The sequence below is a fragment of the Oncorhynchus keta genome, chromosome 13, assembly GCF_023373465.1.
Source record: "Oncorhynchus keta strain PuntledgeMale-10-30-2019 chromosome 13, Oket_V2, whole genome shotgun sequence".
Lineage (NCBI taxonomy): Eukaryota > Metazoa > Chordata > Actinopteri > Salmoniformes > Salmonidae > Oncorhynchus > Oncorhynchus keta.
Window position 1 is genome coordinate 31,654,730 of NC_068433.1, and position 13,857 is coordinate 31,668,586.

Below are 13,857 nucleotides of genomic sequence, written 5' to 3' on the forward strand. Positions count from 1 at the left end.
AGCTGGGACCGAGAGACTGAAACACAGCTTCTATCTCAAGGCCATCAGACTGTTAAACAGCCATCACTAACATTGAGTGGCTGCTACCAACATACTGACTCAAATCTCTAGCCACTTTAATAATACAAAATTGGATGCAATAAATGTATCACTAGTCACTTTAAACAATGCCACTTTATATAATGTTTACATACCCTAAATGACTTCTCATATGTATATACTGTACTCTATACCATCTATTGAATCTTGCCTATGCCGCACAGCCATCACTCATCCATGTATTTATATGTACATATTCTTATTCATTCCTTTACACTTGTGTGTATAAGGTAGCTATTTTTTTAAACCTTTATTTTACTAGGCAAGTCAGTTAAGAACAAATTCCTATTTTCAATGACGGCCTAGGAACAGTGGGTTAACTGCCTGTTCAGGGGCAGAACGACAGATTTGTACCTTGTCATCTCAGGGATTCAAACTTGCTACCTTTCGGTTACTAGTCCAACGCTCTAACCACTAGGCTACCCTGCCGCCCCGTTGTGAAAATGTTAGATTACTTGTTAGATATTACTGCACAGTCGGAACTAGAAGCACAAGCATTTCACTACACTCGCATTAACATCTGCTAACCATGTGTATGTGACCAATAAAATTGGATTTGATTTGGTGTACAGCAATCTTTAAGTCATACCACAGATTCTCAATTGGATTGAGGTCTGGGCTTTGACTAGGTCATTCCAAGACATTTAAATGTTTCCCCTTAAATCACTCGAGTGTTGCTTTAGCAGTATACTTAGGGTCATTGTCCCATTGTCATTGAAAGGTGTACCTCCGGCCCAGTCTCAAATCTATGGAAGACTGAAACAAGTTTCCCTCAATAATTTCCCTGTATTTAGCGCCATCCATCATCCCTTCAATTCTGACCAGTTTCCCAGTCCTTGCCGATGAAAAACATCCCTGCTACCACCATGCTTCACTGTGGGGATGGTGTTCTCAGGGTGATGAGAGGTGTTGTGTTTGCGCCAGACATAGCGTTTTCCTTGATGGCCAAAAAGCTCCATTTTAGTCTCATCTGACCAGAGTACCTTCTTCCATATGTTTGGGGAGTCTCCCACAGGCCTTTTGGCAAACACCAAACGTGTTTGCTTATTTTTTTCTTTAAGCAATGGCTTTTTCTGTTCACTCCTCCGTAAAGCCCAGTTCTGTGGAGTGGACGGCTTAAAGTGGTCCAATGGTCAGATACTCCTATCTCCACTGTGGAGTTTTGCAGCCTCTTTGTTGCCTCTCTGATTAATGCCCTCCTTGCCTGGTCTGTGTGTTTTGGTGTGCGGCCCTCTCTTGGCACGTTTGTTGTGGTGTCATATTCTCTACATTTTTTAATAATGGATTGAATGGTGCTCCGTGGGATGTTCAAAGTTTCTGATATTTTTTTGTAACTCAACCCTGATCTGTACTTCTCAACAACAACTTTGTCCCTGACCTGTTTGGAGAGCTCCTTGGTCTTCATAGTTCCGCTTGCTTGGTGGTGTTGCAGACTCTTTTGCCTTTCAGAACAGGTGTATATATACTGAGATCATGTTACACTTAGATTGCACACAGGTGGTCTTAATTGAATTAATTATGTGACTTCTGAAGGTAATTGGATGCACCATATCTTATTTAGGGGCTACATAAGCAAAGGGGGTGAATACATATGCACGCACCACTTTTCCATTTAAAAATGTTTCACATTTTTTTAAACGTTATTTTTTCAATTTCACTTCACCAATTTGGACTATGTTGTGTATGTCCGTTACATGAAATCCAAATAAAAATCCATTTAAATTACAGGTTGTAATGCAACAAAATAGGAAAAACACCAAGGGAGATTAATACTTTTTCAAAGCACTGTATGTGTGTCCAAACTTTTGACCGGTTCTGTACGTCTATGATAGGTTCAGATTTGGTCCAGTCCGTTTTTTCTGTGGACGTTAACATCAAGGCCAGGGTGAACTGACCGAATTTCAACTACTTTTCAACGTCCATGAACGTCCAGTGTTGGTCGGTGCTCAGTGGGTGAGGGGGCTGGTTACAGTAAATGGAAAGAGAGGGAGCTAATGGGTAGGTGTCAGTAAGAGCTGGGAGAGGTGACCTTCACTGGAGAATGAGAGAGAAAGGCAGAGAGAGAGAGAGAGAGAGAGAGAGGGAGGGGTTGTCCAGACTCAGACTTTTTTAACACTCTTGGTTTAACTACCAGACGACAGAAACAGAAAGAAAACAGCTATGTGCTGAACATAACAGTATGTCAGTGGAACGGAGGACAGTAGCAGGTGACCCAACTGTGGTTTGTGACTATTAAGATTTCCCATTGTAGCCAAATTCAGCTGCAGTAATTCCGTTACTGATTTTTACGTAATTCCGTTACCAATTTTGTAACAAAATTACAAGTTTTAATCACTTAATAATTTATGAACAAAATTTATATAAGTAAAATCATTATAATTCATTGTTAGGTGTACCATTACGTGTTTCTCCTCTAAACTTTCATTATCCTCCCTCCACATAAAGACACGTGGGTTTTTGGTAACAGAATTACAAGCCAATATTTCTTAGACTTACAGAAGGTAAACAATTTCTCCAAAACTAAATGTGTGTTGATATTAGTTGGCAGGGGTCTTTACATTGAACATGATTGTTTTGATGTATTTCTGATACATTTGAAGACTTTTTCTAGTAGATGTTTCTTAAGACCCCTTTTCCATCTGTTTATCCAGAAATCAAAGCCTTTACTTATGCCGCACTTTTAAGATGGAAAAAGGTTGAAAAATGTATCTATGCCAAAAATATAGACTCGTATGTTTCATTTGACACCCATTTTGTTATGCTCCTATGAACTTCACATGTTGGTGCTCATGGGTCCTTTTAGATGGAAATGCCCATAGGCTACTCCATAGAGAAAGACAGACAGATTGATAGATAGGCCGAGATTGATTGATAGATATACAGTGGGGCAAAAAAGTATTTAGTCAGCCACCAATTGTGCAAGTTCTCCCACTTAAAAAGATGAGAGAGGCCTGTAATTTTCATTTTCAAGGTACACTTCAACTATGACAGACAAAATCAGAAAAAGAAATACAGAAAATCACATTGTAGAATTTTTAATGAATTTATTTGCAAATTATGGTGGAAAATAAGTATTTGGTCAATAACAAAAGTTTATCTCAATACTTTGTTATATACCCTTTCTTGGCAATGACAGAGGTCAAACGTTTTCTGTAACTCTTCACAAGGCTTTCACACAATGTTGCTGGTAAAACCCAGCCACGTTTCACCTTCAATGCCCTCTTCACTCAAAATCTCACGATACATGGCCCCATACATTCTTTCCTATATACGGATCAGTCGTCCTGGTTCCTTTGCAGAAAAACAGCCCCAAAGCATGATGTTTCCACCCCCATTCTTCACAGTAGGTATGGTGTTCTTTGGATGCAACTCAGCATTCTTTGTCCTCCAAACATGACGAGTTGAGTTTTTACCAAAAAGTTATATTTTGGTTTCATCTGACCATATGACATTCTCCCAATCTTCTTCTGGATTATCCAAATGCTCTCTAGCAAACTTCAGACGGGCCTGGACATGTACTGGCTTAAGCACGGGGACACGTCTGGCACTGCAGGATTTGAGTCCCTGGCGGCGTAGTGTGTTACTGATGGTAGGCTTTGTCCCAGCTCTCAGCATGTCATTCACTAGGTCCTCCCTTGTGGTTCTGGGATTTTTGCTCACCGTTCTTGTGATCATTTTGACCCCACGGGGTGAGATCTTGCGTGGAGCCCCAGATCGACGGAGATTATCAGTGGTCTTGTATGTCTTCCATTTCCTAATAATTGCTACCACAGTTGATTTCTTCAAACCAAGCTGCTTACCTATTGCAGATTCAGTCTTCCCAGCCTGGTGCAGGTCTACAATTTTGTTTCTGGTGTCCTTTGATAGCTCTTTGGTCTTGGCCATAGTGAAGTTTGGAGTGTGAGTGTTGAGGTTGTGAACAGGTGTCTTTTATACCGATAACAAGTTCAAACAGGTGCCATTAATACAGGTAACGAGTGGAGGACAGAGGAGCCTCTTAAAGAAGAAGTTACAGGTCTGTGAGAGCCAGAAATCTTGCTTGTTTGTAGGTGACCAAATACTTATTTTCCACCATAATTTGCAAATAAATTCATTAAAAATCCTACCATGTGATTTTCTGGATTTTTTTTCTCATTTTGTTTGTCATAGTTGAAATGTATCTATGATGAAAATTACAGGCCTCTCTCATCTTTTTAAGTAGGAGAACTTGCACAATTGGTGGCTGACTAAATACCTTTTTGCCCCACTGTATCTATACTTTTGATTAAAAGCGCGAGGGGGCCGCGTGCAACAACTGTCCATTTATTGCCCCTAGAATCGCTAAAAGACGCACCCCAGAAAACATCACAGACTCACGTGAACACTTAAAATATCACAATGTTAGTTGGCGGGGTTGACTGTGGTATAGACCATTCAACTTTACTGGGCGTAAAATTTGAACTAAACTTGAATAGTCTTTACATTGTTGAATCGCTTATTGGCCACCAGTTTCATATTGGGAATGATGTCATCAAAAGATGACATCATCCATTGGGCTAAAACCTAACTATTTTATAGCCCCCAGGGTCAACAGTTGTTGTTAGTTGGTTTTGGGAAGCATGCTTATTTGTAGAACATCACACTGGTTCTGTTCCCCAGGCCCCCACAGACCCAAATATATCTTCAATCATTCTACTACATGTTGATACGATCTAGATACGCCCACTCTATCATTTGCTGCAGCAACCACTGTACTGGTTTGGCCTAATGGTATTTTCCTGATTGGGCGCCGCCCAGGACCCTGCCTGCCCATGTCTAGTAGTCTAGTATTTGTTGTGATGAGTAGGCAAGCTCATATTCACATTCTATTTTATTCTAATCTACTCTACTCTCTCTACTCTGATCCATCTGATCCTGTAACCAGTTTTATCTTCAACGAAATAGACCTATATTGGAGAGCCAATAGACTCTTTGTACAGCTCTTTGTACAGTATAATGCATGGTTGCCTACCTCCAATACCGGTGTGTGTGCGTGTGTAAAGAGTCTGGTGGGTGAAACATTAGCCGTGCCAATCACGAAATGGAAAATTCCAGCGATTCCTGTGCCGCTCATCTTCCATGTCACCCAGAGTGACAGATTGGGGCGTGTTCCTCACTAAAGGCAAAGATGACTGCGTGTGTGTGTGTGTGTGTGTGTGCGTGCGTGCGTTTGATTATGTGTGTATGTGTGTGAGTGTGCAGACCCGCGAGCAATTGCGGCCCATCATGTGGAGTTCAGATTTTTATGGCCCCCGTCAAAGTTCCCCATCCCTGATATAAATCAACATTAGCATGGTCATTCATTACAAATGAACAAAGCTGAAAAATGATCCTAGATCTACATTACTGTACGGAAGTACTAGGCCACTGTCTCTCGCTATAAGGCTTATACAGTAGCTCTATTGCCTAACTTGTACTTCACAGTATAGTATACTAGTAGGCAAATATGGATCCAACCACGGTCTCTCAAAAGCAAGACAGTGGAACTACTAGACCGATGACTGTACAGTGATGTCACCAGTGCCATTGCTGCTAGTGGCACTTGATCTCTCGTGCAGTGTGTGTGTGTGTGGGGGGGGGTTGAATTAAGATCGCATGAAGGAAGACATACAGGAAAAGCTCTAAGAACACATAATGGAGCAGAAAGAGATGGATCGAGATAAAGGATGAGACAGGGGAAGGTAAGAGAAAGATGGAGAGACAGAAGTGTGGGTAGAGAATGGAGAGAGTATTAATAGGTCGAACAGGGAGTTTGCATTAGCAGAATGAGCGATGGACGGCGAGGAAAATGAGAAGAGAGTAAGGAAGAGAGAGTGCTAGTGGGAGATGACGAGAGAATCAGAGACGAGAGAGAGAGCGAGAGATGGACATGGTGAGTGAAGAGAGAAAGAGAGAGAGGGCGGAGGCGAAGAGACGGTGGAGTGGAAAGAGAAAGAGGCCGCGGCAGAGGAGGGCGAGAGAGAGAAAAAGGGAGGAAGAGAGAGAGAGAGGAGGAGGTAAAGAGATGGACAGAGAGGATGCAGTAGGTGGTGTGGGCCCAGCGTTTCCACAGCAACCAAGCCAGAGTTCACACTGAGGCTCAGGCAGAGAACGAGAGGGAGAGAGATGGCGAGAGAAAGGGAGTGACGGAGAGACGAAAGGAGAGAAAGAGATAGACCGACGCCTGAGAGAGGAGAGCGCGTACGCATAACGTATATATGACGGCGGTGTAAACCCCCACACTGAAACATATCCCCCTGTGAACTTCATACACAGATTCCAGGAGCTAATTCTAGAACGGACACCCCTCTCATTCCCCTCTCCCTCTTCACCCCCCTCCCCCCTCCTCCTCCTCCTCACCCCTCCCTCCCCCACTTCCGCCCCTCAGCTGTCCTTTCAGATATTAATAACTCAATTGAGACACCCAGGTTGTATCCCAAATAGCACCCTATTCCCCTGCTTTTCACTAGAGCCCTATTGAGTTTTGATGAAACAGTGTACTAAATAGAAGGGCTGGGAATTGCCAGGGACCTCACAATACGATATTATCATGATACTTAGTTGTTGATACGATAATTATTGCGAGTCTCACGACTCTATATGTATTGCGATTCGATACTGGGTCTTTATTGCGATTCGATGTTCCCAACATATTGCTCAACATTTGTCTGCTGCAGAGAAAAGAGAGAGCCACGAGAAAATGAGTTTTGATCAGTCATCGAAATAAAAGTGCTGAAAAAAATGGGCTCCCTATTTTTTTTTTTTTACGATGGAGAACAAGCTATGAAGGAAACATGTTGGTGCAGGTACAACTAGCGCAAAAATAGGGAATAGGATGCAATTTGGGAAGTAGCACCCAGACTAGCCAACCTGTTTCCTGTAGTCTTTCTTTGGCGCTCCCTAGTATGTACCCAGACACAGATGCAATCTCAAACACACATACACACACACACACACATTCTTACACACACATAAATCAAACACACACACACACTCTCTCTCACTCCTTCACCCCCTTAAGTCAGTCCTCACTTAGCTCATCCTACATTTGAGAAGAGTATAGGGTGTCTAGTCTACTGACTAGACATCATGAGTGTACTGTAGCCTGACCAGTGACCACACTCACACACACACGCGCACACACACACACACACTAGGGAGGGACACGGTTCATCTAATATCCGAACGGACGTTGTCATTCGATTACTTGGAGTCAGTGTCTATTTTGACAATGAAAAGCGTTGTTTATAAATGAAATTAGATGATCCTTGTGACATTGTTACCTACAAGGATACTCCATGACATTTAAAATACCATGACATTTAAAATACAGCGACATTTAAAATACCGCGACATTTAAAATATATCACTGTTGCTTTTAGCCAAAACTACAGATTGGTCAAGAGTCAAGATTTCTTTAATATTTTACCTAGATATCGTGTTTTTTTCACGATATTAATGTCAAATGCCCATCCCTGACACACACACACACACACACACACACACACACACACACACACACACACACACACACACACACACACACACACACACACACGGTCACTAAGGCCTGTATTGTTTGCTGTGTGTGGTCTCATTCTAATGTCAATATCTTGAAATGGTTACGTGGGTACCAATGGATTCTCTCAGCGTGGTTCTCCTATGTCCTACTACGTCCATATTATACACTGAGTGTACAAAACATTAAGAACACTTGCCCTTTCAATGACAGCCTGACCAGGTGAAAGCTATGATCCCTTATTGATGTCGCTTGTTAAATCCAATACAATCAGTGTCGTTGAAGGGGAGTAGACAGGTTAAGGAAGGATTTTTAAGCCCGAGTCAATTGAGACATGGATTGTGCATGTGTGCCATGCAAGACAACATATGCAAGTGTCTTTAAACGGGGGTATGGTAGTAGGTGCCGGGAGCACCGGTTTGGGTCAGGAACTGCAACGGTGCTGGGTTTTCATGCCCAACAGTTTCCCGTATGTATCAAGAATTGCCCACTTTACCAAAGGACATCCAGCCAACTTGACACATCTGTGGGAAGCATTGGAGTTAACATGGGCCCCGACGAATTGAGGCTGTTCTGAGGTCAACAGGGGAAGGGAAGGTGTTCCAAATGTTTGGTATACTCAGTGTACTGTGTATACTGTATTGTATATGTCGAGGTAGTTGAGTTTCCTTCAAGACTGAACATGGGCTATGTCTCAATTATCTCTCCTTCCTCCCAAAATGTGCATTTCCTCCTTCCTATCTGATATCTATCTACTGAAGTACACACAGATTTACACACTCGAACCAAGCATTGATTCTCGCGATGAAAAAGACAACAGTGAATGCAGCTTACGTAAATTCTGCAGTGGCTACGGGTCGAGATCCTAATATGTCATTTCGTGCACTAATAATATCCAATAATCCACAAGGGAATGTCAGTTTTCCTCCACTGAGATCAATGGATGCACGCATCACTTGTTCAACCTTTCTACAACACGCAATAATCATAGCATCAGTACATGTTCTCGCCTTCCACACTAGATACTCATGTAATGATTATACTTCCGAAAAGTGTTCTCGTAAGTCACAACGTCCCAGCTCTGTTCGTTGCAGGTTGGCGGGAGTCCCTTGAAATGGACTATTTCCAATGTCCCACCGTTTAGTGGTGATAGGGAGTGTAGTTTTTTAAATTCCTGAACGTGGTGGGGGGAAGGGGAGTGGGTCCTTTCCTGTCTTTTCGTCTCTGCCATTGGCAGGCAGTTGCAGACAGGTAGTTTGATAAACTGCATTGGCCTTTGGATTGTATAAACTAGTGATTTGGTCATATGATATGAAAATAGAGCTTTTTGGCCATGCACACTAGTGGTGGGTTTGGCGTTGGAAAACAAAAGCATCAGTCGAAAAGTACCTCATACCTACCGTAAAATACAGTGTTATGGGGCTAATTTGCTTCCACTGATCCTGGGGTCCTTGTTAATTAAAGTACCTGGACATTTTAGAGAAAGACAAAAGTACTAATCTAAATTGATCACAAAATTCTACATTTTGCAATGTCCATCTCAGTCTCCAGACTTTAAACCCCATTGAAAACCTGCGGTTTGGAAAGATTCTGTATGGAGGAATGGTCTAAGATCTCTCCCAACGTGTTCTCCAACCTCATAAAAGTCTTAGAACAAGTCATTATCCTTGCAATGATAGGGTGCAAGATTATTGAACGCAGGGGTGGCAATCATTTTGACTGCTATTTTTTAATATACACTACTGTTCAAAAGTTTGGGGTGACTTAGAAATGTCCTTGTTTTTGAAAGAAAAGCACATTTTTCGTCCATTAAATAACATAAAATTGTCAACGGTGAAGAGGCGACTCTGGGATGCTGGCCTTCTAGGCAGAGTTGCAAAGAAAAAGCCATATCTCAGACTGGCCAATAAAAATAAAAGATTAAGATGGGCAAAAGAAGACCAACACAGAACAGAGGAACTCTGCCTAGAAGGTCAGCGTCCCGGAGTCGCCTCTTCACTGTTGGCGTTGAGACTGGTGTTTTGCGGGTACTATTTATTGAAGCTGCCAGTTGAGGACTTGTGAGGCGTCTGTTTCTCAAACTAGACACTTTAATGTACTTGTCCTCTTTCTCAGTTGTGCACCGGGGCCTCCCACTCCTCTTTCTATTCTGGTTAGGGCCAGTTTGCGCAGTTCTGTGAAGGGAGTAGTACAACGCGTTGTACAAGATCTTCAGTTCTTGGCAATTTCTCACATGGAATAGTCTTAATTTCTCAGAACAAGAATAGACTGATGAGTGTCAGAAGAAAATGATTTGTTTCTGGCCATTTTGAGCCTGTAATCAAACCTATAAATGCTGATGCTCCAGATACTCAACTAGTCTAAAGAAGGCCAGTTTTATTGCTTCTTTAATCAGAACAACAGTTTTCAGCTGTGCTAACATAATTGCAAAAGTGTTTTCTAATGATCAATACACCTATGTAGATATTCCATAAAAAATCTGCAATTTCCAGCTACAATAGTCATTTACAACATTAACAATGTCTACACTGTATTTCTGATCAATTTGATGTTATTTTAATGGACAAAAAATGTGCTTGTCTTCTCAAAAAACAAGTGACCCCAAACTTTTGAATGGCAGTGTATATCATTTTTACTTAGTTAAACAAAATCTATTTCTCTGATTAATTGTAAAAAAGTATATAATTTCCCAATGTTTTGAGCACACAATATAGCTCAGTATTAGTATTATTTACTTTTATACAGGCTTTTTTTGCTTGTCTTTATCAAGGGTGCCAATCATTTTGGACCTGACTGTATGTGATGATGCCATATAAGCGTACAGTTGGCCTATATGAGAAGAGGATGCAGTGTGTGTGTGTGTGTGTGTGTGTGTGTGTGTGTGTGTGTGTGTGTGTGTGTGTGTGTGTGTGTGTGTGTGTGTGTGTGTGTGTGTGTGTGTGTGTGTGTGTGTGTGCATTCGTGTGTGCGTGCGTGCATGCATGTGTGCATTCGTGTGTGTACGCGCGCGTGTGTGTGTGTGTGTGAGAGAGGATCGGGAGAGAGGTGACACCACCAAAAATAGAACAACATACAGCGAAGAGAAAGAGAACCGAAATAGTACACACACACACACACACACACACACACACACACACACACGCACGCACGCACGCACGCACGCACGCACGCACGCACACACACACACACACACACACACACACACACACACACACACACACACACACACACACAGCTGCAGTGAAAGTCATGTACCCCTATCTGTGACTCCCAAACTAATCCCGTCACTATGGCAACCACACATCGCAAAAACAAGAACAACAACTTACAACCTCACAGGTTTGTGTGTGTGTGAGTGCATGTTAGCGCTTGCATGGCTGTGTGTGTGTGTTTTTCAGAGATCCTTACAGTCATATCAGCACAGTTGGTTTGGTTAATTAGATTCCTTTGACTATAGGGTGCTTTGTGGTGTAGAGTGTCCTTCAATATTTAATATTGCTTAAGTTCTTTCCTTTCCTTCGCCTCTTGTCCACTTTCTCTAAACCCGACCTCACGCCGTTGCTTAGTAAATACCTGCTAGGGTAAATACCTGCTTAGTAAATACCTGCTAGGGTAAATGCCTGCTTAGTAAATACCTGCTTAGTAAATACATGCTTAGTAAATATCTGCTTAGTAAATACTATCAAGCCCCGCTGTTTTTTTCCTCAAGCTCTCCCTCTTTCCAACACGCAACTCCCTTTCTTTCTCCATATATATCTGCTTGTATTTATATCCCTTTTTCTCTCTCTCTATCTTCCTCTCTCCTTTGTGTCATCTGTTCTCTGTCACTCTCTTTCTCCTAATCACGTTTCCTCTCTCTCTCTCGCTCTCCCCCTCCCTCTGCTCCTCTCTCCTACAGATCTGAGGGACTCCAGACAGAACAGAGACCACACACCTCCGACTACATAACATCAGAACCAAGAAGTCCACAATCAGCAAACAACAGCAACAGCACCATGCATACCTCCATCTTCTTCCTCCTCCCCTTCTTCCTCCTTTCTCTCCTCGCCACCTCTTCTTCTTCCCAGAGTGACTCTCCAGAACTCGTCGTCGCCACGCGGGCAGGACGTGTCCGCGGCTTCCGCCTACCGACGCCGGACCGGAGTCACGTGACCGCTTTCCTCGGAATCCCATTTGCGGAGCCCCCACTGGGCAAGAAGCGCTTCCGAAAGGCGGAGCCCAAGAAGCCATGGTCGTACTTGTTCGAAGCTAGCTCCTACCCCAACGCCTGCTACCAGTTCGTTGACACCTCTTTCCCCGGGTTCCAGGGAAGCGAGATGTGGAACCCCAACAGGTTTACATTTCTTTTACGTTTACATTTTCCGGGTTTCCAAGATGCGAAACTCTTAAGAGGTCTATGGTTTTAGACATCCTTTGTTTGGGTTCCAAATTGCGCTCTATTCCCTATTTAGTGCACTACTTTTGACCAGAGGAGTACACTACAAATCAGGTTTGAGGAGTTTAGGATAACCCGTACCACGAAAGTGACTCACCTTTTAGCAAGGCATTTTTCAATTGCAACAAATCCTTCTGATAACCTGCTCCGGGGCAGGCCAACTCAGGGCTAACTTCATTTATCCCGAATGAAGTAACTGAGCCACGAATTGAGGACCAATGAAATCAGGTTCCCTCCCTCTCGCAAAGATTGCATCATCATCCCCTTCATTTGAGAAAGATGACTGATTCAATATTGTATTCATCAAATGTTTTTTTTGTGTATAAAACATTGGCATGCATCACATTGGGGTGGCAGGGTAGCCTAGTGGTTAGAGCGTTAGACTAGGAAAGGTTGCAAGTTCAAATCCCCGAGCTGACAAGGTACAAATCTGTTGTTCTGCCCCTGAACAGGCAGTTAACCCACTGTTCCTAGGCTGTCATTCTTAACTGACTTGCCAAGTTAAATCAAGTAAAAAAAAAAAAAGAAATGCACATTTAGTAATGACAGAATGCATTTGAAACGTCATGCATAACATAATACAGTAGATGTATAAAAAAATATTATTGATAAGCACACCAAATACGGCCTTAACAATAGGTAATAACAAAATGACAGCACTTCTAAAAGTCTATTTCACATCGTAGCCTGCAGAATTTGCAAGATAACTTTTCCTTCATTTTGATTTTGGCACAAATGAAAATGTGTCCCTCACTCGGCCCATGGATTGATGTTTCAGCATTGTCTCAGTTGAAGAGTTGGGCTTTCGATTAGCCAACCGCGACATGAACGCACAGTTACAAACCTAGCTTGAGCAGGCTCAAGTAAGAAGTGGGTTGCGCCATCAATATCCACCTTCGTAGTACGGATATAGCCTGATCTTTAATGTGACAATAACTGAAGCTGGCTAACTTCATAAAAACCTGACTAGATCTAGCTTGATAGGTTGGACTCTGGTTGAACTCTGGTTGAAAGTAATGCACTATGGCCTCCTGGGTGGTGCAGTGGTTAAGGGCGCTGTACTGCAGCGCCAGCTGTGCCATCAGAGTCCCTGTGTTCGTGCCCAGGCTCTGTCGTAACCGACCGGGAGGTCCGTGGGGGCGAAGCACAATTGGCCTAGTGTCGTCCGGGTTAGGGAGGACTTGGTCGGTAGGGATGTCCTTGTCTCATCGCGCACCAGCGACTCCTGTGGCGGGCCGGGCGCAGTGCGCGCTAACCAAGGTTGCCAGGTACACGGTGTTTCCTCCGGCACATTGGTGCGGCTGGCGGCCGGGTTGGATGCGCGCTGTGTTAAGAAGCAGTACGGCTGGTTGGGTTGTGTATCGGAGGACGCATGACTTTCAACCTTTGTCTCTCCCGAGCCCGTACGGGAGTTGTAGCGATGAGATAGTAGCTACTACAACAATTGGATACCACGAAATTGGGGAGAAAAAGGGGTAAAAGGGAATAGGGTGCCAATTTGGGATGCATTTTATTTAAGTTTTGTATTATTAATCTATTTTCTTGCTACTTGTTTGCTTTTACTTCATTTCCTTGTTTTACTTTAAAGTATGTTTGCGATTTTAAATGCACTTTAACCCTTGTGTGGTGTTCATGTTGTTGTTATTCACCCAATGTTTGCGGGTCTGATGGACCCACAACATTATTGGGTTTTTAAAACCAAACGACTGACATAAAAATACTGAGATGTTGACTGATATCAATTACAAGCCATACAGAGAGCATACATGGTTAATATTTGCCATTTACCTCTGCTAGATCACATTTA

At 42.8% G+C, this 13,857-nt stretch overlaps 1 protein-coding gene across 2 annotated transcripts in view; it reads left to right on the top strand.

Moving 5' to 3' along the window:
- Window positions 1-13,857, top strand: part of ache (acetylcholinesterase) — a 39,602-nt gene that overhangs the window by 5,613 nt on the left and 20,132 nt on the right. For both annotated transcript variants that reach the window (XM_052459991.1, XM_052459992.1), the window contains exon 2: window positions 11,514-11,948. In XM_052459991.1, the coding sequence (XP_052315951.1) occupies window positions 11,611-11,948 (338 nt within the window). In that variant the 5' untranslated portion in view covers window positions 11,514-11,610. The remainder of the gene's footprint in view (window positions 1-11,513; window positions 11,949-13,857) is intronic.